This window comes from Centroberyx affinis, unplaced genomic scaffold (genome assembly GCF_046629955.1).
Source record: "Centroberyx affinis isolate AG114_WGS23_722 - 3 ecotype Tasmania unplaced genomic scaffold, CSIRO-AGI_Caff_v1 ptg005166l_1, whole genome shotgun sequence".
NCBI classification, from domain to species: Eukaryota; Metazoa; Chordata; class Actinopteri; order Beryciformes; family Berycidae; genus Centroberyx; species Centroberyx affinis.
The window spans coordinates 38,513-64,091 of record NW_027282565.1 but is presented as its reverse complement, the minus strand read 5'-3'; the positions used below and the strand labels follow the sequence as shown (position 1 = coordinate 64,091).

The 25,579-nt window shown below is 42.8% G+C and overlaps 3 protein-coding genes across 4 annotated transcripts; 2 read left to right on the top strand and 1 right to left on the bottom strand.

Moving 5' to 3' along the window:
• The first annotated feature begins 174 nt into the window (after window positions 1-174).
• eif2ak1 (eukaryotic translation initiation factor 2-alpha kinase 1) lies at window positions 175-12,701 on the top strand. Of its 2 annotated transcripts, none has more exons than XM_071546188.1 (15): window positions 175-526; window positions 2,329-2,496; window positions 3,592-3,728; window positions 4,059-4,102; window positions 4,206-4,305; window positions 4,416-4,496; window positions 4,592-4,685; window positions 4,789-4,837; window positions 5,312-5,696; window positions 6,398-6,506; window positions 6,597-6,703; window positions 10,798-10,912; window positions 11,022-11,101; window positions 11,280-11,513; window positions 12,396-12,701. In XM_071546188.1, the coding sequence occupies exons 1-15, from the start codon at window positions 358-360 to the stop codon at window positions 12,519-12,521; spliced, it is 1,998 nt and encodes a 665-aa protein (XP_071402289.1). In that variant the 5' UTR covers window positions 175-357; the 3' UTR covers window positions 12,522-12,701. The 2 variants fall into 2 exon arrangements, with proteins under 2 accessions (XP_071402289.1, XP_071402290.1); XM_071546189.1 differs by lacking the exon at window positions 175-526 and adding an exon at window positions 1,984-2,084.
• LOC139666853 (ankyrin repeat domain-containing protein 61-like) lies at window positions 6,730-10,770 on the bottom strand. The gene is made up of 5 exons (XM_071546190.1): window positions 9,810-10,770; window positions 9,377-9,471; window positions 8,755-8,926; window positions 7,995-8,195; window positions 6,730-7,523 (listed from the first exon to the last, which is right to left on the bottom strand). The coding sequence occupies exons 1-5, from the start codon at window positions 9,990-9,992 to the stop codon at window positions 6,870-6,872; spliced, it is 1,305 nt and encodes a 434-aa protein (XP_071402291.1). The 5' UTR covers window positions 9,993-10,770; the 3' UTR covers window positions 6,730-6,869.
• Window positions 12,702-13,402: 701 nt separating the features above from the next.
• usp42 (ubiquitin specific peptidase 42) lies at window positions 13,403-24,949 on the top strand. The gene is made up of 18 exons (XM_071546182.1): window positions 13,403-13,481; window positions 15,201-15,447; window positions 16,687-16,896; window positions 17,124-17,234; window positions 17,513-17,612; window positions 18,250-18,317; window positions 18,433-18,503; window positions 18,652-18,734; window positions 18,865-18,976; window positions 19,489-19,629; window positions 20,176-20,276; window positions 20,679-20,844; window positions 20,965-21,660; window positions 21,767-21,849; window positions 22,100-23,230; window positions 23,476-23,846; window positions 24,557-24,655; window positions 24,810-24,949. The coding sequence occupies exons 2-17, from the start codon at window positions 15,210-15,212 to the stop codon at window positions 24,631-24,633; spliced, it is 3,759 nt and encodes a 1,252-aa protein (XP_071402283.1). The 5' UTR covers window positions 13,403-13,481; window positions 15,201-15,209; the 3' UTR covers window positions 24,634-24,655; window positions 24,810-24,949.
• Window positions 24,950-25,579: the final 630 nt, after the last annotated feature.

Genomic DNA, 25,579 nt, shown 5'->3' with positions numbered 1-25,579 from the left:
CGTGCTGGGGTTCAATATAGGACTTCTACTTCTTTGAGGACACACGTTACGAATAGGGCGTATGCTGTTATTTTGTGTAAAATGTTTTTTAATGAGTTTATTCCTTTTTGTATTGTCGCTCATATTGTCAGACGGTCCCTTCACATGTGTTAGTTGAATCATGGCCGCCAGTTGACCAACTGTGTGGGACTTTATGCTAGGATCATACGATGTAACGTTTAAACTGAACTTTAACAAGCCGTTTTAGACATGGGACTTATCCAAACGCAGATATGGGGTAGGTGTCGTTAATTGGTCAAGTTTTAAAAAAAAAATAATAATATTGATGGTCGTGAATGCTTCATTATTCACATAAAAATGTTCAACGGACCCCGGTCGGAGGAATGTTCCAGCAGCAGCGGCGGCGGCATGAGCAACGTCTTGATTCGCCGCAACATGTCAACTGTCAACTTTTCAACCAGGAGACACGAGAGAAGTCTGTTCAGTCTGACAAGCGAAGAGGACGACGAAGACGTGCAGTTTGATAGTAAGCAGCGTTACTACTGTACTTACTACTCAGGCATTCGGTGTACTGAACCTTTATGGCAGGTGAACTTTGGTGGGCGGAGCTGTTCAGCGGTGTCATGACACCTTGATAGAAAAACAAACCACCATCTTTTCGACTATGACAAGCATGTGCCTGTCCACCTAGGGCTCGGCGATATGGTTAAAATTAGTGTCACAATAATCACAAGGATTTCGTCGATATCGATAGCATATGTCAGGATATGGCTTACATATGCAAAATTATTATTCATTCTCATAATATCATCACAATTAGGGCTGGGCGATATGGTTGAAATCAATATCACGATAATCATAAGGATTTTTCTCGATATGAATATATATCACGATATGGTTCATGTATGCAAAATCCCGTCAAATTAATGTTCATCTCATTGAAACGAATGGTAATGTTAGGTGTGATGTCAAACAAAACAGAAATATTCAAATAATATTCCTACCATACCTTTTTTTATGAGAGTTTTTAAGTAAAATTTGCTTGTCATGATCAATTTAGACAGCAGAAATGTGTGTCACGATATTAAAATATCTTCATATCATCACGATATGATTCCACTGAAAGACGGCCCTAATCACAATATATTTCCACTGAAAACCTGGGTTTTGCACTCTGATGGCGCTAATCAGCTGTCTGTAACCAGCAGTCCCTGTTTAAAATCTTTCTGCACAAGAAAAAAATAGCCAAATTTCATTCCTGCTTGTCCCAGTCTGTCAGATAATACAGATAAAGCAATTGGTACATCACATTTTTTATAAAGTGTAAGCCTAAGATTTCAATCAAACCCTGTTTCAAAACCAGAGCAGTATGAAAATGTCTAAAATATTTATAATATACACTTGAGAACCACCTCATCACCCCAGTGTACACAGGCCACATTTGACTGTTTTTCAATAAATATGCAAATCTTTTAAGATTAAGTTAAGTCCTTACATGGGAATACCATGGTTTAGTAGTTTGTGAATAGTATTTGAAGTCATCAGGGTGTAAAATGTGGACCAGAGAATAAAAAGAGAATGAATTACAAAAGATAAATTAAGATGACTTTGAGTTGAATCCCTATTTAAAACTGCAGATTAAGTCAAATCCTAGTGAGGTATAGTGTCAGTTGGGCTGATCAGTTAGGCTCTACTTAATTTCTACTTTCAAACGGAGTCAGTAGACTTCCGCCCCACACATCTTGCGGTATGATGAAATGAGAGTAAAGGAGTGTTGGGGAACTTTGCCAGACAACATGGCCACTCCTTTTCTTTCTGGCACACACTCTGCACCCCCTCTCTGCTGGGTCATATGTTTTTTACATATACAGTAGGTGGAGGGGAGGGGGCCGCTGTGTGCTGGTCCAGGCAGATAAGCATTACCACTGAGCACACACCCCCTTATGTATAAACAAGATGGGCTCATTTGTTCCTTGGAGGTGAAGCTCTGGGTTCTTGATATTACACTGCAAGTATTTTATACAGAAAAATGGAACCAGGGGAAAAAGACATTGTTGAAATGATAGCGAGAGTTATTGCTGAAGGTAAGACAGCTGTGGTTCTTGTGTAGAGAAAAAAAAACTATCGTGGAAATATGAGTGTGAACTGTTTGTTGTGTGTTACAATCCCTGCATTAATGAAGCATTCAAGGGCAAGTTTCATTGTAAGAATTTTGCAAGAAAAGGAAGCATGAAAAAACGAAACTGGTTCTTTTATTGTCATCTTTCAATAACGTTCAACGCCACTGCTTCCTCTTCCTCATTTTTGCTTTTTTTTTTGCATTCTCAGCTACTGACTCAGACAATAACCGTGAAGTGCTGATGGCTGGGAAGCATTACCCGTCCATCCAAGAGTTTGCCTCAGCGATCCCCAACCACCTCCTCCTGGGCTCCTTGCTGGAGCACCTGTGCTTCGTCTACGAGAGTAATCCTGCACGCTCACGCATGCTGTTCAAAGGTAGCTGTTGACGTTTTCTCATGGAATTGACAGAGATTACTGAGTTTATTACCATTAAAAGCAGGGTTCCTCCTACACACGTCCGGAAAGTCTGGAGATGTCTGGAAAAAGAATTGGGTATTTTCCAGGTGTTTAAAAGTTTTGAAATCGCACAAAAAAGTTTAGAAAATTATGCAAAAATGTTGTTATAATGTCCCAATGTACATGCAACTACACATTGTCAGTTGTTTAGACCCCTGTCATTTCAAATATTCTGGTATTTGTCACTATGAAGAATAATCTTCATCATCGACTATCAGACGACTACATAAATTGTATCGAAGTCTCAAAATGTTCGACTCAAATCAAGAAAATAAGGTCTGGAAAAAATATAGAATTTTGAAATTGAAACTGTGTAAAAGGTGTTTTCCATTTTGCAGTCGTCCACCACTTAGGTACTTATTTGTAAAATGTTGTTAGGTTCCATACCTATCACATCCTAAAAGGTTTAAAGTTGTGCTTTTTGTGGGTATCTTCCTGCATAAGAACAATAACCACACTCATCTTCTTCTTGTGGCAGTTTCGTCATCAGAATTACTTTTTTCTCCAGGTACTATAAATATAAAAGACTCTGTCGCGGGTGGCATACCACCAACTCGCATAGGAGCAGAAGTGCATAATATCACAGGACAACCAGACTTTGTGTGTAGTACAAGTTGACAGTGTGGGACAATAGCAGAAATTGAATAAGGGTGAAAGATCACTCATTAGACGATATTAGTTTTTTCCCATTGCACAGGGATTCAGGTTTTTTGCTCCTTACACTAGGTTATGCTCCTTTCTACATTGGCCTTGGATACAAGCAGCTTCTGAAAGGCAGCCCTCCCATAAATATCTTAAATCTTAAATAAATAAATACATGAATGAATGAATGAATAAATGCCCATAAAAACCTGTAAAGTCCTGTTCTATGTGATGTTTCTGTAATTTTGTCCACCTCCTTTAGATTATACTCTAGATGCTACATATAGGCCGTGTGAGGCACAGTGAGACTATCATTTAACCGAGTCACAAATTCACTCTTTGCGCCCTCATCCTTTTCTTTCTCCGCCACAGTGATTGGCCAACGTTTAGCTGCCCTGAACCTCCTCTCCCCGCTGGCCATCAGTGACGAGTTCAGCACCGTCAGACTGCAGCACAACCGGGCCTTCACTGAGCTGCTGCACGCTGCCAGCTCCTCTCTGTTTCCACAGGTGACTGCACACATGGCCAGTGTGTGTCCCCTAGATTGTGATTGTCCTATATTTGTTTGTTTTGTGGATAAACTATAAGGTCATGTAAGTGAGGGAATTTTTCCAAATGTGTGTGTGTGTGTGTTTAGGTGGGATGCTACTGCCATGAATGCTGCATTTTGGTGTGTACAAATTAAAAGAAAATGCATGTATTGAGGGAAATGTGGACAGATGGATTTCTGCACATTCTGCCTATGTCATTCAAAATTATCTTTATTTCCCCTGGTTGTAATTACTGTCAGTGTTTATTGTTGTGGTAACTGTGCTTATCTTCATCATGTCATTTCACAGGGCCAACCCCTTCTTAACACAGACGCACAGAGCCTTGCTGTAAGGTAGGAGCACTCATTCTTTTATGTGGAGTGAGCTTGAATGCTGAGTTGCTTTCGAGGAATAATTGTGTATTATGTAAGAGACATTGCTTTCACCTTCCCACAGACCTAAAGAGGGACTGTTTCAAGCACAGACGTCACGATATCTCAGTGAGTTTGAAGAGATCTGCAGACTTGGAAAAGGATCCTATGGCAAGGTTTTTAAGGTACTTCACTCACACTGCTCCATTCTTTAACACATGCTTTTATCAAGGGCAAGGAGCTGTGTGGACCAATACCACCACCAAATCACCTTTTACTTCTTTTCATTTTGTAGGTTACAAACAAGCTGGATGGCCAGGATTATGCTGTGAAGAAAATTCTCATCAAAAACGTCTCAAGGGATGACTGCATGAAGGTGGGCTAATCCGGATGTCATGTTAATAGACCTGAGATTGCACACACACCTGCAGTAACTAATACATGTTTTTTTGGTCTTTGGCTTCTCTCCAGGTCCTCCGGGAGGCCAAGGTGTTGTCCAGCCTGCAGCATGTAAATATCGTGGGCTATCACACTGCTTGGATGGAGCATGTCCAACCTACAGTGTGTGAGTGTTCGCCTGCTGCCCTGGGACAATTTCTTGTGCTGAAATGAATTAAGTTTTCTCACATCATTGGACAAGCTTTAATTTTGAGCCTCCTCTATTGCAGACCCCCAATCTCCCCTGCCAGCACTGGATTCACCTGCACAGCAAGATAGGTAAGATCAGCGTCCAACATTAACACTCGCCAAGTGCTACTGCTGGTAAAATTTGTCTTTGGCACATAAAACAATAAGGGTAATTTGAATGTAAGATAACATTTGAATGCTGTTAGAAGTTATTTGCAGTCTTTGATCTTTGTTTGTTCTGAAACTTTGTCCCTGCTGACCACCGTACACTCTCTGTGACCGTCAACAAATCAAATTAGAGCATAACGGCTCTGCATCAAACAGCCTGTTGATTGGATGCTTGTTTCACTGCTCTACACAAAGCAGTAGTGTCTGAACCTCTGCAAACTTTTCCTCTGAACTAGCATGACCTTAGTTGAAACTTAGTTGAAAAAATATTCTTGGCAAGTAAATCTTTTTAGTTTACCAGCCTGTGGCAGGTGAACCAAAAAGTTAATTTCAGACACTGGGTAAGATATTTGTCCCAAATCATTTGCTACATCTATCTCGGTCCTTTCTTCTTAGTACTGATGAAAGCCTTGACTACAGCAGCACCGGCTCCTCAATCATCTTTCAAAGCAGCAGTCACACACAGCCAGATACCGCTTCAAGTGCCAAAGTACTTCCAAGGGAAACCCAGCCTATCCAGGCCTTAGTCCCTAACCAGGAGAAGGGCCAGGTGCTTTGTCCGAAGACGATGCGCCGCATCCCGGAGAACTACGTCCCCTGTGTGTTCCTGGGTCAGCGAAACCCCGTGAAGAACTCCAAATGTCCCGCCGTGAGTTGGGACGGCTCAGTGCTGCTGGAGGATGACTCCAGCAGGAGGAACGTGGAGCTGAACAACAACTCCTGCATCGACGTGGAGAGTCAGCAGTGGGCTGACAAACACACAGCCAAGTCTTCTAAAGAGGTAGGTGGTCTAAGGTGCTTCAGTGAGCGTGGAAAAGGGATCTCAAGGATGTAAACTACTAGAAAAGTAAAGAGAGGAGAACAAAGCTGCTAAGATGAAATGCCTGTTGCTCAGTGTAAAGCTGCCTGATTGAGAGTGGATCCACTTGAAACGTGTTACCTAAAGTGTGCATGTATTGTATCGCCATATTTACTGTTTCACAGCCTAAGTACGTGTTTTCATCTTTGGGACTGTTAGCTTGAATAAATACTGTTCTTTTTGCATTGTAAGTGGTTCCTCTTTTCTATTATTTTGGAGAACATAAAAGTTTCTGATATTGTTCAGCTCAAAAAGAGATGTGTCAGCTTCTGTTTTTGTTTTGTCTGTTTCTTTTCTTCAAAAAGCAATTGTACAGGCCTATTTGGAAAAATAGAATCAGTAAAACAGAGGTGGACATAGTACTGAATTTTGGGGTTCGACCACTGTGGGTTTTTAAAGGCCAATACATGTATTTATGGATTGAAGCTGTTGATAGCCAAAATTTTCAATGTCTTTCAATATCTTTAAATTTGAAACTGCGTTTAGTCCGTCATGTGACACAAAAACTCTGCAACCTTGTACAAGTACAGAAATGAGTGTTGCAGTGAAATGTACATTTTTCCTTCCATTCAAAAAGGATGCGTGGTTTTCTAGTAGTTATTGTTCTGTTTTTTTTTCTGTAGGTTCAGTTCCACCTGATGCTGTACATCCAGATGCAGCTGTGTGAACGCTCTCTGAAGGACTGGATCTCTGAGAGGAACGCCATGCCCAAAGAGGAACATGCCACCAGATGTAATTATTCTGTTATGACTTATTAACACATGCACTGACAGACCCACATAGACTTTGGATAATAAATACTTTGTACGTTTGTATTTTCAGGTCCTTATGGGAGCGTGGATGCAGAGTGCACACTCAACCTGCTGAGAAAAATACTTGAAGGCGTGGAATACATTCACTCCAGGGGAATCATGCACAGAGACTTGAAGGTAATGTGCTTTGCAAGTGCAGCAGATTTTACTTGATTGGATAAAGCAGATTTTGACAGGTTTTGTCTTTGGTGAGGTAGATCAGATTTGAGGCATTTGAGGGTTCATAGACTGAGCTCAGGTGTCTGTATTTAAATTATCCTCCCGCCTCCTCTCGCAGTCAGCGTCAGTTCGGCGTGACAGACAGATGCCAAGCAGCAGAAATGTCAGACAAGTTGCTAAAGGAATCCGTTTCACCATCTGCCACAAAGGAGATGCTGTGTGTATTCTGCCAGCAGTTGAAGACAAAGTCATATAACCTCTCAGGCAGGATCTTTCTCAACTCTTCTCTCTTGCCCCTGCCACGTTTTAGATAGATTTGAATCTTGCAAATGTCCTGAAGCCTCCTGGGCTGCTGAGTCAGGTTCAGCAGCTGGAGTCTCTGCTTGAAGAACCGTGTTAGCATCAAGGTGGAGGGCAGGAGGCCATCTTGGTTGTAGACAGTGAGTGGGGAAGTGAGGCTGAGGAGTTTCACCAGCAGAGAGCCGTGCCTCACATTGGGCATTTGGTTCAGGAACAGGAACAGACAGTTCTCTCCTGCTCTGGTCAGCTTGTTGATGTCGGCCCTGTACCGCAGCAGCAGGTCCACCAGCGCCTCGTTGCCCACGCTGCAGGCCTCCTGTAGAGGCGTCCTGCCGGCCTTGTTCAGCGCGTCGGGCTCTGCCCCCTGCTCCAGGAGCTCAGAGATGCAGTTCATGTCTTCCTCCAGGGTTTTAGTGTTCCTCATAGCTGTTGCCGAACCAGCCAGGTGCAGAGGATTGTTCCCAGACTGTTTCATCCCCTTTAAAACATACAACAGTGTACATTAATTTCATGAAATACAGACAGAGAGTTTCAAGCATATATTTTAACAAAACCTGAAGCTTAACATGGCACCAGGAATGGATGAACCACCTAATTCCACCACTGCTATTATTATCAATGCCAAAATCAATTAGATTTCCAAAACTTTATGCAACAAGCATGCTAAGACCAAAACTAATATTTGCTCTCAAGGCGTTCAACTGAGCATCAAACTGTTTACTGTAGAATTCCCTTAACAGTTGAAACATGGATATGGAGGGCTGAAATGTCTTTTATTTTTTTCCACTAGAGTATTCTCTTTGCTGTCCTGTTTTGGGATTTGAGTGTTCTCTGGTTTACTTAGGCCTTTACCTATGGTGTTTGTCTTTTGTGTTGTGAAAATTGAATAATTTATAAGGAAGTTCAACAACGGAAAAATAAATAATTAAATAGAGGGGGCAACACTAACCTTATTGACATCTGCTCCTTGCCTGATCAAGCTGGCTATAATGTCCTTGTGGAGGATCCCAGAGGCCATGTGCAGGGCCGTCATCCCGGTGCCGTCCACAGCGTTAACATCTGCGCCGTAGCCGGCCAGGATCTGGACTGCCGGCAGAGCCGCGTAGCGTACTGACAGGTGGAGAGACGTCTGGCGGCTCTCGCCCTCCACCTTGACAAGAACCGCAATAAACACAAGCCTTAGGCAAAATACTGCAAGAGGAATGATGAAGCGTTCGGCATTCTTGAGAATTACTACGAATCTTTAATAATGTTTTTTCATCGTTTACCTCTAATCTTTTCAGTACCGGACATTTTACATTTTAGACATTTAGCTGACGCCCTTAACCTGAGTCACTTATGAATGCAACAGTAAAGTAAGCTTCAATTACTACAACAACATCATTACAAGTAACAGCTTGTAAAAAGTGCACAGGTGTGAACTGCAGTGCCCTGACTACATTCTTGTGAGAGAAGTACTGGAGGAAGAAGTCAGAAATAGGAGCAAAAGGCAAACGGTTGAAGGCAACTTTTTGGATGAGCGCAGTTTAGAGCAGGTACAGAACAAGAGGGCATTCCTGTGTAGCATGGGGGCCCAGAGAGAACTGAGCCCCTAACCGTGGCATTGTTAGCCAGGCTCTACCTATTGAATCTCACAGATACAGGCTTAGAATAGAGCGAAAGGGGCTTTTTGAGAACCCTAAACAGAGACTACAAAACTGATTGGTCACCTCAGCGTTGACATCAGCCCCGTGGTCACAGAGGAGCCGCAGGCAGGCCTCGGCCCGCTGCTGCTTGCTGCTCATAGCAGTCTGGAGCTTGGAGCGTGGTTTGGGCCAGGTACTCAGGATGTACGGCCAAGAGCTAATCACCAGGTGCAGCGCGGTCCGGCCGTGCTGGTCCCTGTGAAAGGTGTGGAGAGGCATCAGTTAACGCTGAACAATTAATTGAGAAAAAAAAATCTAAATCGCAATATGAACTTCTGCAATTTCAAAATCGTAGAGGCTGCAATTAATTGCTTAAGAGAGAGAGTTGCGTCCAAAATGGATTTCTAAACAAGGTGTTTTAGAGCTGCAGGTAATCTTTGGTCCATGAATCAAGTACAGTATTGGTGAAAACCTTTCATCATACTCAAAATCAGTAAATCTTGCACACTGAAATTTAAAAAAATCGATTACAAGAAAAACTTGTGATGGTATGAATTGCAGTTAGGGCTGGAGTTACCATTTTTACTCCAAGAGGCTTACACCATGACACATCAACCCCATATTACATTAGTAGTGTCGGTGGTGGTGATATTTGTGTGTGTATCCGTGTTCTTGTCCGTGTGTGTGTGTGCGTATTTGTGCAAACCTCATTTCAGGGTCCGCCCCTGCTGACAGGAGGCTCTGCATGCTCTTCACTCTTCTGTAACAGGCAGCCAAATGAAGTGGGAAGATAGCAAGGCCCTGAGGCAAGACAAGACCAGACAGACTGGAAGGGTGGCCAAACATGCTACATATGTGCTGTTGTCTAACACTGCAAAAAGTTTTATTTTCATTAAAGGTCATTTCTTAACCTGAATGACCACATTAGAGCAGAAACACTTCACAAATATGAATAATCATTGAGCTTGCGATGGTTATCACTGTCTACCTGCATGGTCGTCTGTATATGATTTTGTGATATTACAGTATTTAAAACGCTGTAGGTATTTTTGTCCACATGACAATGTGGACAAAGATGTGTCTTTCAACTGTCATGAATAATTCCTAATTTACCCAAAACAAGGTTACGCTGCACTTACCTTGTGCATGACTTTTATGGGTCCTCCATCTTGTATCTTTATCAGAAAGTTGCTCCCATGCTTTCTTGACATGTCATCAATGCGTCCCAAATCTTCATCCATAATCGCAATGTAGAACTCATTGTCGTGAAACGTGGTAATGTTACGGTTTCTGTCCTCGCTCTCCTCGCTCTCCTCCATCATGGTTAGGCATCGCAGCTCCACTGCTTTCTGTTTCAACTTGCAGAAGTTGAGCTGGGGTTTTGAAAGCTGGTCATTCCTGTTTTTAAATGTGAGCGTAATTCTCTCACGAGAATGTCAGTTAGTTACACTCACTTTGCGGAAGGAAATAGGCAGAAACATGGTTGACAGCTGCTTCTCTTTTATAGGCTGGGTTCGTCTGATTTTGTCATTGAGGTTTGTGAGTCGTGTGTCAAAGTTTATGTGGCCTTTCTGTCACAACTGATAACTTCTGGCTGCGTTTGGGGCCAATTATGGGGACTGATAACACGCTCTGGAGTGGCGTATAGGCTGTTTGAAGTGGTTGAACTTACAGACAGTGGCAGTTAAATATTTAATTTTGAGAAAGGAAGAGGAAAAATTAGATTGTTCAAAAGAAAGATTTACTAACCTGTCTTTGGAAGTGCAAAAAATAAAGTACAGTACATACAAATTTGAATCAGATAGTTGATTGGATGCCTCAGCAGCTGGACACCCTCTCCTTCCACTGCGGCCTCATCCAGTTTGTATTGTCACATGATCAAACTCTAGGAATCTCATCACAGAAACCTCAACTTCTTGTTCACTTGTAGGTTTTTTTTGCATACAGTATGGCATTATAAGTTATTTCTGTTCCTGATTAGAGCTTTTATGGGGGAAAAGTATGTATGAGAAGGTCCTGTAACATGAGAAGGTCCTGAAACTGTTATTTTTTTCATTTGCATCTGAATCTACACTATTATACTTAATATTATATGGAACTAATTATATTTTCTCTCATTTTTCACAGCCTAGGAACATTTTCCTCCATGGGCAAGACTGCCATGTCAGGATTGGAGACTTCGGCCTGGCCTGCAGGAATATAATACTGGATGGCCATGAAAGCTCCACCTCCAACAGCAGCGGTAACACCTTTGTAGCTTTAAATATTTTCAGCACAATGGTACCTCTGAAAATCACCAGTAGATGGTGCTATGTGCATTCGAGTCACACACATCTGGTGCGTTTTTGCAGGTTCCACACACACTACAGGTGTTGGTACATTTGTGTATGCTGCACCAGAGCAACTGGAGGGCTCCCATTATGATTCAAAGGTAAACACAATAATAGTATAATAAAGACAGCTGAATTATCTTTAAAGGACCATACTGGTGTTTTAGTCCATTTACCATTTAGAATTATTTTTTATAACGGTGCCTAACTCAATCAGGATCTTCAAACTATGCTGAAATATGAGTCTAATCTTTATGTGTCTGGGTGTTTCTCTCCCAGTCGGACATGTACAGCGTAGGAGTGCTGGCTCTGGAGCTTTTCCAGCCGTTCGGGACAGAGATGGAGCGGGTGCGGACCCTTGGGGACCTGCGAGAAGGGAAGCTCCCAGACTCCTTCGGCCACAGGTGGCCCCTCCTGGCCAAGCACGTCATGAAGCTGACGAGTAAAGACCCCAGCGTCCGGCCCAACGCCACCCAGCTGCTGCAGAGCGAACTCTTCAGCAGTAAAGACATGGTATGGAGGGATGGATGGATGTACGGTGGCTAGAAAAACTATTCAACCCTCTATTACTTTTTGCATAGTTTATTGTGCTGCAATATGAGTTCAAAATACATTTATTTGGAGATTTGTGGTCTAAAATCTACATAGTAGATTACTTCCTGGCAACAAAGATAAAATTTAGAGCAATTTTAAAAAGAAAATTAATTATAAATATCCTAAAATATACCTCAAATGAGTGAGTGAATGAATGAATGAATATTTTATTTTTGTGTCATGGCAGTTTGTGGCTCATCCCATGTGGGATTATATAACACATCGATAATCAAACAAGAAACACAAACACGGGTAGTGCTCAGATGGATGAGAGGATGAAAGTGAATAATGGTGTAAAAGTATGAATAATAGATTGTGAAATGTTTTTGGCAAGCGAGTAAAGAGGAAATGCTTTTACAAACTAGATTTTTTTCTGTTTCTGATATTGGAATTTTATGCTTCGACATAAATTTCCTCTCCACTTTGATAGAAAAGAGTTCTTTGCATGGGCTTCAGACCAAAAATCCCAAACAGATGGACTTTGAACTCATATTGTAGCACATGGAAAAAGTGCCAGAAATTCAAGGGGGATTAATACTTCTTATAGCCACTGTGGGACCAATATGATTTAAAGTTCACAAGGGATTTTTAAATCAATGTGATCATCGTAAATTACGTTTATGATGACTTTAATGCATGCAGTTTTGGATTTATGTGTGCCTAGGACACAAATACGCAAACACATAACTGAAAACAATCAAAACAAAAAAACAGACTCTGTAATGTATTAGAAACCTTTTTAAAATTAGGATCCTAATAATAATTAACAATCAATTCTTTTTTTTTTTTTTTTCCCTTCAGGTTATCCATGGTTTGCAGAAGAAAGTTGAGGAACAGGCAGAGGAGATCGTTCAGCTCAGGAGACGGCTCAGTCAGTTCCAGAGCTCACACAACTCGACTCATTTCTCCGAGTCAGACAAGACCTAATCATCGCGACGACACTCAACAGACTGACAAAACTTGATTTAATCAACCAGTGCCACATGTGAATAACTTGGTGCAAATGGTAGAATGCGTGTTTGAGCATGTGAGTGTGTCCTCTACACCTGAATGTGACAGTGCAACTATTTAACTTCAATCAGCTGTACAATAAAACTTATTTATTCTATCTCCTCTGGAATTTCTAAGAGATGCAATATGCAATTGGTGGTAATTTCAGATGTCACTTTGAAAGGATTACATTTAGTACAACTTGAAAACTTATAAGGAAAGGGCTACTCAAAAAACTGAATTCACATTTTAGTATTCATATGATTTCTGACAGTTGGACAAATCACAGTGAGACTTCCCAGGAGGATTTTATTTTGATTAGGGCTTTTTTGTTTTTTTCAGCAGAGCTACAATGACGCTCATTTGGATTCTCAAACAAACTGTGTGGTTTCGTTTGATAACAGAATAGAGATAACAACCTATTTTTTCGGGTCAGTGTGTTTGATTGACAATGGTTTTACATTAATGTCTAATCATTGGCTATATATATTTTGTTTTGGGGTGACTTTTTGAGAGCAGAAATTGGGCTATGAGCCAAGTTGTTGAATGATTTCATAGTGAAAGGGCTTTTGAAGATCGATCTTGACATTATAGGTTAAAATCTTTATCTTTGTTATCCGTGCTGAAAAATCAGCCTGAATGTGTTTGGGTATAAAGAGCACATAACGGCGGTACATCATGTACACAAAGGTCAGAGGTGTGTACTTGCGACGGCTTTTCCCGAACACGTTCCACACAGAACAACGGCGAAATGAACCAATCAGGACTCTCCTTTCATCCCAGGTACCCGGATGTACCCGTGGGGCAATTAGCTACGTCATTGTTCACCGCCGGACACCCGCTGGAAATAAGGAATGGATTTACAACGTCTATTAACGTATTTATAATAGATCACAGGTGAGTGTACAAATGCTTTTATGAACCAATGAGACTTTAATTGTGCAACCGTAATATTTCGGTAGGTTTAGCCCGTTGAGATTTGTTGTAGTTGCCGTACACCGGTTATCAGTCAGTAAGTGTCATGTCGGAGAGACCAGCGCAGTGAGCACAGCCACCGGTGTCGAGCCCCTCCTTTCACAGCCTAGCCGGAGCTAGCTAGTTGTCCCGTTACTTAGGCACGTACATTTCACCAAACTTCGGTATTTGTTTTAAAGTGGGAATGGGAAGGTGGTCCTTGGTGTCCTAGTTGTTGTTTCACGATCTGTAATGGCAGCTAGCTTGCATCGTGGCTGGCTAGTAGCACCAATATTGTTGCACGATGCTTACCGCCGTAACGTTAGCCGTCTCCCATGTTTCGGTAGCTTTGTTACGTTCGCCGTTACCATGGTGTTTGTGGCTACGCGAGCCGCGCACCTCAGTTATTCTGTTCCTGTCCTCGACGAGAAAGGTAAGGTTAACCGACTCTCCGCCCTGAACAAGGACCAAAGAAGGTTTAATTTATTTTTTATGAAGCTTTAACTGCGCTGCGCGTTAGAGGCCTAGCCATCAGTTGCTAGCTTAAGCCCTAGCCAGTGTGAGCCAGTGTGCCAGAGCAGGTGGGAGGGAACAGTTGTCGTAAACGTGCTTCAGACCAAGAAATGTTCTCAGGCGGGTTGCTTACTACTAGCGTTAGCCTGTTAGCTCAGCTAAATACATTTCGTGTTCGCTTACATGATCATGTTGAACACCCAAGCTAACACGTTGTCAGTGTCTCCTAACGCTTGTCTTTGAGGAAATCTTGTAAAGTGCCGTTAAATGCTATATAACCAAGCACCAGCTTAACATCTAGCTCTAAACGTAGTCTGAATGACAAATGTGCCCACTTTAATGTAGTTGCAGTTTTTATGTGATTGGTTTTCAAACGTTAACCGTTAATTTCCAGGTTTAATGAAGACAGCTTGTCTCTAAATGTAAAATTAGCTTTCATGTTAAAGTGCCAGTTTAGCCCAGGCTTCTCCCGCAACACCAACTCTCCTTGGAAGAGTAAACTCTTTGTTACGTCGTAGTATGTAAATTCGATGCAAAGTTGCAGTTTCCCTTGAACCGCTGCATAGGTGGATAACTCAACTACAGATTCACTGCATTTACATCTAACTTGCATTATAGGAATGAAAACTCAGAGTGCTAGGCTTATATAAGCTAGTGATTTCTTGAGTCAAATGGTCGAACATTCAGTTGAACCACTTGCTGGCACGTTTGTGCATTTGTAAATGATGTCCATGAGACAGTAAGTACTTGTTGATTTTCCAAATATAGTCATAAGGTGTATTATGTTTCTTTTTCTGAAAAATATCTGATCTAATGTTGCTTTTTTTGACAAATGTATCACTTTTTGCCAAAAGTGATAAATGTTTTGGGTAGGAAACTATTGTTAACTTTTATCACCTGCCTTAGTGGTTAGTGCATTGCAAATTTCATCAGTCCCTTTCAACATTTTATCAGCCAACACGTTTCTTATAAGATGGATACCTCCAAATGTTAGTGAAACTTACCAGCATGTGGCAGGCTTTAATTTCCACAAAATTAATGCCACACACGGATGTAATTACATGCTATGTAAGTAACAAAACCCTTGTATTAACCTGTCTAACGCAGCTTGTTAAACTGTATAACCCTGTATTCTTGTCCCACCTACAGCAATGAACAATGACCATAGTTGACAGATCTTCGGAGAAGTCTGACCACGAGTCAGTCGGGTGCAAGCGCTCCCCCTTCACCAGTGGAGACGGGATGGATGGCAGCTGCTCCAGCAGCTGGGGAATGGGCCCCGCCATGCCCAGTGACTCCCCCAGGCTGAAGGCTCCAGGAGGCTGCCTGGGCCCGACGCCTGGCGCCACCGTCTACAACAGCACGCCCAGCTCTGTGGACCGACCCAAGGAGCAAGGTAGGAGCAGTGTGGTTTATCAGCTGTGCATTACCATGTGTGTGTTTTTGTTTTGAAACCTAGCAGGACTGGAGACTGTGTAGAAAGTAGGCTGTATTGAGGATACCCAATTTCCTCTGGAGCTGGGCTTGGCCAGCTGATGCTCCCTACCTTCTATTTATCCCTCAAGCCCTATTGCTGGACTGTTGGTCTGCAGTAGATGCATGTCGAGTTCCCTGGCCTCATCCCCTCCTCCACTAGTCTGTAGAGGCCATATTGGTGCTGAGAGTGGTCTGGCTGGAAGGATATTATCAAGGGATACTGTGACAATTTGAATTTTAGTCTGTTGCTTATCTTAACCAAGCACATTAGGGCATAAGTGTTTGTAGTGGCACTTCAATTAACTGAAAAACAACATGTTTGCATTTGTCATTCAAACCAAATGCTACCACAAGCTGGCTTGTTTGTTTGCAGCCAGAGCTACCAGTTGGTTTCAATACTAAAAATTGATGGTTGTTATTGCTAGCATTTCTTGTTCAAATATACTGCACCATTAGTCTCAAGCTAGCTTTTTAGTGTGGGTTATAAAAATGTGGCACTCTAAGGTGCATTTTATATAAGGATCCACCAAGTTGCACATATGTTTAATGTTAAGTAATTATAAGTGTTATTAACGATAAATGTACAGACCAGACCTGTCTGCCATAATGTAATGTATCAAAGAAAACTAAAAAACTAAAATTGAAAGTATTTCAGAGTGACAAAACCAGTTTTGTAGGTGTTGTATTGCTGCTTTCACTTTCAGACTCACCCTCTTATGTAAGCGAGCTGGTGTTGGAAGCGAGAGCATAATCAATCGCTTGAGCTTGTTTGGGCTTTTGATTTAAAGAGTAGCAGGCTGACTCTCTCTGTTTGTGCAGCAGAAATAAAAGAAGAGAGAGGAAACCCCTTTTCCCCACCCTCTCAAAAATTCACCTGGCCTATCTTGTGATCTCAGATTGTTTGAATTGTTTTACAGTCTGACACTCCATCAGAATCGCATTAAGTGTATATCTAGAGCGATATCTATCATCTGTATTTCCTGCACTGTTGCCTTACAATGACGTCCTATTGCCCCTTTATCATGTGCCAATATGTATTTATGTAAGCTGTCTAGGTTTCAGCACACAAAGACAAGTTCTTGTAGATATACTGAACATGGAAAATAAATTCAATGTAATTTTGATAATGATATTGGTTCTGTTTTGTCTGTGTATCCAGTGGTAATGACCAGTGGCGACGGCATCGCCCTGCCCCAGAAGGTCCTCTTCCCTCCAGAGCGGCTCAGCCTGAAGTGGACCCAGGTCCACCGCATCGGTGCAGGCCTGCAGAACATGGGGAACACGTGCTTCCTCAACTCGGCCCTGCAGTGTCTCTCCTACACCCCTCCGCTTACCAACTACATGCTGACGAGGGAGCATTCCAAAACATGTAAGTTATTGTTGTCTCCAGCCAAAGGATCAGCGTTTAAACTTTTAAATCGGCTGTCATTTTGTGAGTTTCATGTGGATGCTTTGCACCAAGGTGGTTCTTGTATAATTATACAGTCATTTGATAATTAATACATCAATCTTAGTAGTGTTGGTGTATCTAAGAATTGTTTTCCTCTCAGGCCTTTCCTTACTCATGAATGTCGTGCCTGTCTGTCCCTGTTGCAGGTCACGAGCCGGGCTTCTGTATGATGTGCACCATGCAAAACCACATCATTCAGGTTTTTGCCAACTCTGGGAATGTCATCAAACCCATTGGCGTCCTCAATGAGCTCAAAAGTGAGTGGTTTTATTCAGAATTAGAGGACTGATGTTGTGCAAGGCAAAAATGTTTTCCCTCAAACGCACAATAGGAGGCGCTGTAAGGCTGTTTACCTTTTATTTTTGGAGGGAAATTTTGTGAGAAAGTTTCAGGTAGATAATTGTTATTGATCAAGCACACCATGCAAAAATGACTCCTTTCCTTTTAAAAATAATGATAATAGAGACTTGTAAGCTAAGTGAAGCATCTGTCACTTGCATATCTTCCTAAGTTTTGTTGTGTTTCTCCTACATAGGGATTGCAAAGCACTTCCGCTATGGAAGCCAGGAGGATGCCCACGAGTTCCTGCGGTACACAGTGGATGCTATGCAAAAGTCCTGCCTACCTGGAACAAAGTAATTTTTTTTTTTTTGCAAAGTTGTCCTGTATTGTGTTTAGAAATAGACAAGACATGACCACATGTTTGCTTACAAGGGTTCACCATATTTGGGCTTTATTAGATCGTTTTATAGTGGAGAGTACAGGAAAGATAAGAGAGGATGGCCTGTAATGTAGGTCATGGGCGGAATTCAAACTCATGACACTGGGAGGAAATGATCCACACAATATTCTGCTCAGGCCTTCCAGTAGACAGTAGTTAAACCCTGCATAAAAGCTATATATTGATGCATTTGTGTCATTTCACTGAAATATTAGAAATCAGTATAGAGCCACTGCCAAGAATTAGGCTATGTACACATAGCTAACCCACATGAATTTTTAACTAAAGCTACAGCAAGGCATGTTTAATAGATATACTGTCCTGACCATATTGGTACTAAAGGGACTCTTAAAAAGTGACTTTAGGAACCTCAAGTATCAGCTCAAATCCTATTCTGTACTAACAGGTGGCCTCTCAACTAATTACTCTTGCTCTAATTCCTCTGCTGTCTCTTACCTCCCTTGTCTTCCTCCCTCCCTCTTTCAAGGCTGTGTAATATTTTGTAACTTGCTGCTTGTTCTTTGTTCTCATGAAATGTATCTTTGTAACAGACTGGACAGGCAAACGCAGGCAACGAGTTTCATCCATCAAGTCTTTGGCGGGTACCTAAGGTCCAGAGGTAACTTAGTTTTGATTTGTTTTTGTTATTTAATGTATCAGTTTGCTCTCACATTTGTATGGCTCACAGCTTTGCTAGACTAACACCTTGTCACTGATTGTTCTTTCCTCTACAGTGAAATGTTTAAACTGCAAAGCAGTCTCTGATACATTTGACCCTTTCTTGGATGTTACTCTGGAAATTAAGGTAATAAAGCAAAATTTGCCAGCCTTAGCAGATCTAATATTTCAGTGTTTTTTTTTACTACAAACCTGTAACAAACCAAGGAATTTATCATTTGTGAGTGATTTTTAGAATAAGGCCAAACTCAGGATTGTTTTGTCTCTCCATGCAGACGGCTCCCAGTGTCACCAAGGCTCTGGAGCAGTTTGTCAAGCCTGAACAACTGGATGGAGAAAACGCCTACAAATGCACCAAGTGAGTGGTTGTACTCACCTTTTGTCCAAACAAAAGCTAATCTCCTGCAAATAGAACAAGCAATAGCCTAGGTGTGATTTTTGCTTGGCGATCTGCCAGCTAAAACAATATGAACATGTGTTTCCCTCAGGTGCAAAAAAATGGTCACAGCCTCAAAGAGATTCACCATCCACCGCAGCTCCAACGTGCTCACCATCTCACTGAAGCGCTTCGCAAACTTCAGCGGAGGCAAAATCACTAAGGTAACAAAACAAACTAGAATATCCAGTAACATGAATGCCGTAGGACTGCACCCTTCCACCATGAAAGGAGTGCCAGTGTTAGTCACACTGAAATTAAAAATGACTCAATTATAATTTTGAATTTGACAATTTATGACTACATTTTTTGGGGGATTTTTATATCAAAATGTCATTATTTTTACATCTTGGGAAACCGAAAATCGTTAGTGGTCATTGTGTACCTGGAGGTGTACATAAGAAATTCCAGCCAATAAAAGCACCACAGATGTTTGAACAAACCCGCCCCTTCCGTTTAATAAAACTGTGTTTCTCTCACTAACTGATCTCCCATTGGTTTACACTTTTGAATGGTCCCTCCCTACGTTATGTTCCACCCCAATATCCTGTTTTATCAGGAAAAACATAAAATTAAGGAAGTAAGATGCTCTCAAAATGCGGTTTCATTGTAACTTTAAAGGGTGAATATTTGATTGTGGCCTGATATCAGTTGACCACTGCTCTCTGGTCCTCAGGATGTGAGATACCCAGAGTACCTGGACCTGCGGCCGTTCATGTCTCAGTCCCAGGGAGAGCCCCAGGTCTACGGGCTGTACGCTGTGCTGGTCCACTCTGGATTCAGCTGTCACGCTGGACACTACTTCTGCTACATTAAGGTATGAGCACTGCTACAGACCACTGGTCTAGTCTATCACGTACTCCCATCAGGGCGCTACTGCTGCAATACACATGCACACATTTTTCCCTTAAACACTCCGTCAACAGCTGTTCTCAATTTAAGGTAGCAGAAAGAGTAAATTCAGGGTTCCTACGTAGGTCTGGAAAGTCTGAAAAACTATGGAAAGATCTTAAAGTTTGATTGCGTACAGAAATTTGGAAAAGTATGGAAACATTATTGTTCCGTTGTAATATGCATATGACAACACAGTTTAACGACCTACTGTCATTTTACATGTTGTGATATTTGTTGTTGTTAATTATAGCATTCATGTATAGAGTAATGTGGCTTAGTTGACAGTCATTCCCCAGCCATTATCCTCATAAATCATATTGAACACCGGTCAAAGTCTTCAAATCCAATTTAGAAATTAACGTCTGGGAAAAGTGACTAATTTTGAAGTGGACAATGTGTGGGAAGCCTGAAATCTGTGTAGAAAATCTGCCAACCTGCCAACCTGCCAACTCTTCTGTTGTGTCTGCAGGCCAGTAACGGACAGTGGTATCAGATGAACGACTCCTCTGTGTCTGTCACTGACATCAGGTCCGTTCTCAACCAGCAGGCCTACGTCCTTTTCTACATCAAGTGAGTAAACCCCAATTCAACTAAAGCCATGACCGTTCTGTCACTACTGGTAAATTGGTAAATTAAATTAAAAACTCATGTCTTGAACTTACGAGAAAAAGAAAAGGAAAAAGTCTGTGTGAAAGTGTTTGAGACATTTAAATTCAAGGCATTAAATACAATTAAATATAGTGTTTAATGTTGTTTTCTCAGTGTTACTTTTCCAGTGAGATCTCAACCCTGGTCACACTGACATCATATTCCGAAAGATGTACTGTTTTTTGTTTGTTTTTTCCCCATTTCTTATTTTAAATGGCATTTAAAGGCTCTTAGACAGTCTTTAAACCCTGGTCTTTTAACCCTCTTAACTTCAGTTATTTAAATCTTCCTCCTTGCTAATGTCCCTTCCTCTCGGGTCACCAGGTCCAGTGACGTGAAGAACGGAGGGGACTACAGCCACATGAGCCATAACCCTGGCAACCCTGGTCAGTCGTCCCCCCGGCCGGTGGTCATACCTCGCATCAACACCACGCCCCGACACACCACTACAGGCTTCATCGGTCCCCAACTGCCCCCACACATGACCAAGGTACTGCACACTCTTTCGGTGCTTGAACCTAAACATATTCGGAATTTAAGATATGTGGCCTGTGTCTGACCAAGACCCTTATAAAATATTCTCCTGTTTCCTTTGTTGTTCCTCCTTCAGAGCGCCCTCCACGTCAATGGGAATGGATCGCTAAGGGATTATCCCTCCAGCTCCAAGCCTAGCACCAGCAGCAGTGGTCTGGGAAAGCCTAGCCACGGACTTGCCTCTTCCTCCTCCATTTCCCACACACTCAGCCGGCCCACAGTCATCCCAGATCATGACAAACGCCAGAAGCTTTCCTTCTTCATTGGCCAGGGCAAACAGAATCGCCCTTCCTCCTCCTCCTCCTCCTCCTCTTCGTCCTCTTACAGCCAGCCGTCCTCCTCCTCTTCCTCCAGCGCCGCCTCCTCCTCCTCCTCCTCCTCCTCACAGTCTACCTCAGACGTCCGCTCAGACCTTCACTTCGTCCCGCGCCAGCTCCATCACGTTAATGGCACGTCTTACGGTAACGGGGATCACCACAGTGGAGGGAACGGAGCGTCATTCCTGGTGCCGTACGGCCACGAGTCGTCCGAGGAATCAGACCAGGAGAACTGTGGCTCTCTGGATAACGGCCGCTTGGCCAAGAGTCACGTTAATGGAAAGAATGGAGCAGGAGAGGTGTATGGACCGGCTCCACGACCCACCAATGGGGAGGCAGGAGTGCATCATAACGGTAACGGACTAAACGGACCAACTAATGGCGTCTCTAAACCCAGTCAAAACGGGCACCACAACGGACACCACAAAGTCAACGGACTCAACACCCCAACTAAGGTAAATATTAGTTCATTGTTGCTTGCATTTTGCTCTGTGATGATAGGCTTATAAAACAGCAATTTTCATGCACAAACTAATTAATGTCTTGTTTTGTGCTCTTCAGATTTCTGGCAACAATCATGGCGGTTTGTCCAGTGTGGCTACTCCTGCTGCTAATGGACTAGAATGTGACCACAGCCAACCAAGGTGAGATTAGCATTCTGACATTGAGTTGATTTAAAAAAAAAAAAGATACTGCTGTATCATGTGAACTGAAAGGCGCATCCCTTCATGTCTGAGGTTAAAATGACAACTTTATTCAGTTACTTAAAAACATACTCAATTGCATTGATGTTTGGGCTGTGCATGTCTCCCATTCTGACATTGTGTCCAAAAGATGTCATAAAACACCTTTTTATGTGCTTGAATGTTTTTGTTTGGTTTTTTCTTTCTCCAGCAAAGAGGCATATAATGCCGCCCCTACCCAGGCCAGTTCCTCTCAGAACCTCCATCTTGCTGCCAGTGAAAGCCAGCATCTCTCCACTCATGACACAAGGGCTAAACCTCCTCCTGACCCCCTGCCCCAGCACACAGCATCCTCTGCTGCTAGCTCTCCATCTTCAGCCACTGCCACCAAGAGCTGCTCTCTCTCATCTGGAGAATCTGCTTCCTCTTCTGCACATCACGGCAAACCTGCGGCCTTATCCATCCTGCCAGACCATCCTGCCACCACTGCGGGGACCGCTGTAGCTCCTCAAAGGGCGAGCGCAGGTGCTGATGAGGCCGGGGAACTCTACAAACCGCAGACCAATGGTCCAGTAACAGGGCCTGAGGGACAGACTGACGTTCGGGAGACTCACCTGACCAAGCCGAGTTCCCGAGGCAACGAAAGACGATCCTCCCGCGACAGAGAGAGAGAGAGACTGCACTCCTCTGACCGGAGCAAAGATCGGGACAAGGAGAGATGCTACCGGGACAGGAGTCGTGAGCGAGACTCCGACACCGATCGGTCCCGCTACAGGCGAGACTACCGGGATCACCATCGCTCATACAGGGACCGTTCACCCGCTCACGACCGTCACTACAGGGACTGGGACTCTGAGCGCCGCCGGGAGCGGACCGCCTACCACCCCAGGGAGCGCGACCGCGACAGGTGCTCTAACCACTACCACCACTATCACCACTACCGCCACCGATCCAGAGAGGAGCGGGACCGCGAGCGGAGGGGGCACGGCTATCCCCAACGCGAGGAGCCTCAAGGCCGCTGGAGATCGCGGCAGGAGGGTCGAGAGTCCTGGGAGAAAAAGGACAAGAGCAACGGCAGGGACAGGGACTATCACCCTTCAAAAGAGGACACTTCCTCGCCTGTCCCGGTACCGGAGACCTCTACCAAGGCCAGGCGCTCTCCCGCTCGCGCTCCTCTGTCTGCCTTTGAATCTGCTCCTAGGAAGGAGGATCAGGACAGGAGGACGGCTGCTCCTCTGAGCAGGGAGAGGGAGGACAGCTCAGAGGCCCGTCGGGCTAAAAAACACAAAAAGAGCAAGAAAAAGAAGAAGTCAAAGGATAAAGACAGACACAGAGAGAGCGGGTGAGTAATGCTGTCTGCACCTCTATGCTACATTGGGCTTTTTTTATGTTTTCGGTGTAATATTTTCTCTTTTGCACGACTATTAACAAGAAGAAGACACTCTACACTATTCTCTGTATTGTAAACTGAAGTGCATGATTTTACATGTCATTTTCCTTGGCTGATTACCAGGTCTAATACCACAGTCGGTTGTTGATTTGAGTCCTGAGGCTGAGCCTAGTCTGTGTTGTTCTGTCTTCCTCTAGAAGCTCTGATGTGGATTCTTCAGACAGAGCCGTCGAGGGCAAGACCTCCAAACACAAGAAGAAGAAAAAGAAAAGGCGGAGGCACGACAGCGACAGCGAGGCCGGTCAAAGCTTCGAAGGCCGTCGCTCTGCGCAGCGCAGCCCGCTCGCCGCCCGCAGCCACAGAGCCGACAGCAGCGAGGAACGGGAGAGCCACAAGCGCTGTTACTATGACAACAAGGACGCTAAACACGACAGCGGCTGCTCTCCAGAGAAACGCCGGCGCACATGCAGTGCTGATGACAGCGGTGACCATCAACTCGCTTCCCGCCACACATCATCCATGGCAGCCACAAACGGCGCAACACACCGCCATCTCAACGGACACACAGGTATTACTGCTCAGAGAGGAAGAGTGTTGATGATGGCGGCAACTGCAGCTTCAAATTCTAGGCAAAATCATCCTCATTCTATTAAAAACTGGGTGACGGTTGATTTAAAATAGTCTCACTAGTGCTGAAACGATTAGTCGATACACAGAAAAATAATCGGTTACTCGTTTTAGTCATTTATCAAGTAAAAATACCAAACATTTGCTGGTTACAGCTTCACAAATGCTGAGATTTGCTGCTTTTCTCCATTTCATATCACTATAAAATGAATACTTGGGGTTTTTTTTGGCTGCTGGTCAGACTAAGTAAGCAATTTTAAGACATAACTTTGCACTCTGGTAACTTGTGATTGGCATTTGTCATTATTTTTTACATTAAACTACATGATTAATTGAAAAAATGATAGATTAATCGATAATGAAAATAATCATCGGTCACAGCCTTACCTACAACTAATTTAACATTAGCAGCAGCAACATTTTTTGATGTTTTTGTGATAATAGTGAACCAAACCATTACCAGTTTCATTTGGGGTTGAAGACGACCTACACCAAGGCCAAAGAATCATCTAAATATCACATCGAAAAAAACAGAAATAAGCCTTTGTGACCAGAGTAGGATAGTAAATGTCTGTGTGTCAATACTGTATATGCTGCTCTGTAATTGCTGCTGTCACGTCTGTCAGTTGAAAGTGTCGATCTACTTTGTAGGAAATGGCTACAGCCGAGCCAACGGAGACTCCCACGGATTCTCCTCCAACGGCCTGTGCAGCGCCATGAAACACTGACTTCACCCACAAAAAGAACAATGTGAGTGGGCTTCCTTTTTATGTTTTATCACCAAAATGCTCAACTGTAATCACAGCTGATGTGAAATGACTAGGAAAAGTTATTATGAGCACTAATATTGTAGCTTGTTTTCACAGATTATATAACCTAACAAGCCTCTTTGCTGTTGTTTCAGACCTGGAGATACTGTACAAATCAACACCTTTTTAACAACAGCAGAAGAATGACATCAAGAATTTTTTGACGCGGTGCTTCTTCGTTGGGATTATATTGTATTTTTACCACATTAAGAGTGTTTTAAATGTTCTAAAGAGTCTTTTTTTTTAAGGCATTGATTTCTTTGCCCTAATTCTCCCAACTATGGTTAAAAAAATAAAAAATACTGTCACTCAATGAACATTTATGATAAAAACAAAAAAAGATTAATATATACTTGTATAAACACAAATTTAATAAAAACCAACAAAAAAAAGGAAAGTAAAAAAAAAAAAAAGAAGCCTGGAGCTTAAACATCTCAACTGCTGCTCAGTGGAAGACTCAGGACTTTAAAAACTTGTGAACATCCACCTGGTTCAACCGAATACGAAGAATGAAACAAAGGGAAAACAAATTGTTGCCTAAGAGATGAACTGTAAGACATCATGACGGCTGCAAGTTTAAGATGTCACCGTATCTACAGACCTGTAATGGAGCCCTAAGCAAAATGTTTTTTGTTTTGTTTTTGTTTTTGTTGTTATTTTAAAAAAAAATAAATCCCTCTGCGGATTGGACAAACAAACAAAACGGAGGGAGGTGTTTGTGGACGAGACGGAGGAGTGCGGCAGTGGGAACAAGGCTTCTGTGACTGATACCTCCACGTTACCCTGGACAGACTTGAGGACATTTCCCAGCTCTCTTTATGTTTCCATTTTGCTCCGAAGCATAAGATTCAGTCTCTGTATTTTT

Bases quoted from the DNA above. Each gene is read 5' to 3' on its own strand.
- LOC139666853 (XM_071546190.1), bottom strand. From the start codon at position 9,992: ATGATGGAGGAGAGCGAGGAGAGCGAGGACAGAAACCGTAACATTACC. The intron at 9,472-9,809 runs GTAAGTGCAGCG...GTCTTGCCTCAG, and splicing joins CCATAAAAGTCATGCACAAG to GGCCTTGCTATCTTCCCACT. The intron at 7,524-7,994 runs GTTAGTGTTGCC...TATGTTTTAAAG, and splicing joins AAGGAGCAGATGTCAATAAG to GGGATGAAACAGTCTGGGAA.
- eif2ak1 (XM_071546188.1), top strand. From the start codon at position 358: ATGTTCAACGGACCCCGGTCGGAGGAATGTTCCAGCAGCAGCGGCGGC. The intron at 4,497-4,591 runs GTGGGCTAATCC...GCTTCTCTCCAG, and splicing joins CAAGGGATGACTGCATGAAG to GTCCTCCGGGAGGCCAAGGT. The intron at 6,507-6,596 runs GTAATTATTCTG...TTGTATTTTCAG, and splicing joins AGAGGAACATGCCACCAGAT to GTCCTTATGGGAGCGTGGAT.
- usp42 (XM_071546182.1), top strand. From the start codon at position 15,210: ATGACCATAGTTGACAGATCTTCGGAGAAGTCTGACCACGAGTCAGTC. The intron at 17,613-18,249 runs GTAATTTTTTTT...TCTTTGTAACAG, and splicing joins TCCTGCCTACCTGGAACAAA to ACTGGACAGGCAAACGCAGG. The intron at 18,504-18,651 runs GTAATAAAGCAA...CTCTCCATGCAG, and splicing joins ATGTTACTCTGGAAATTAAG to ACGGCTCCCAGTGTCACCAA.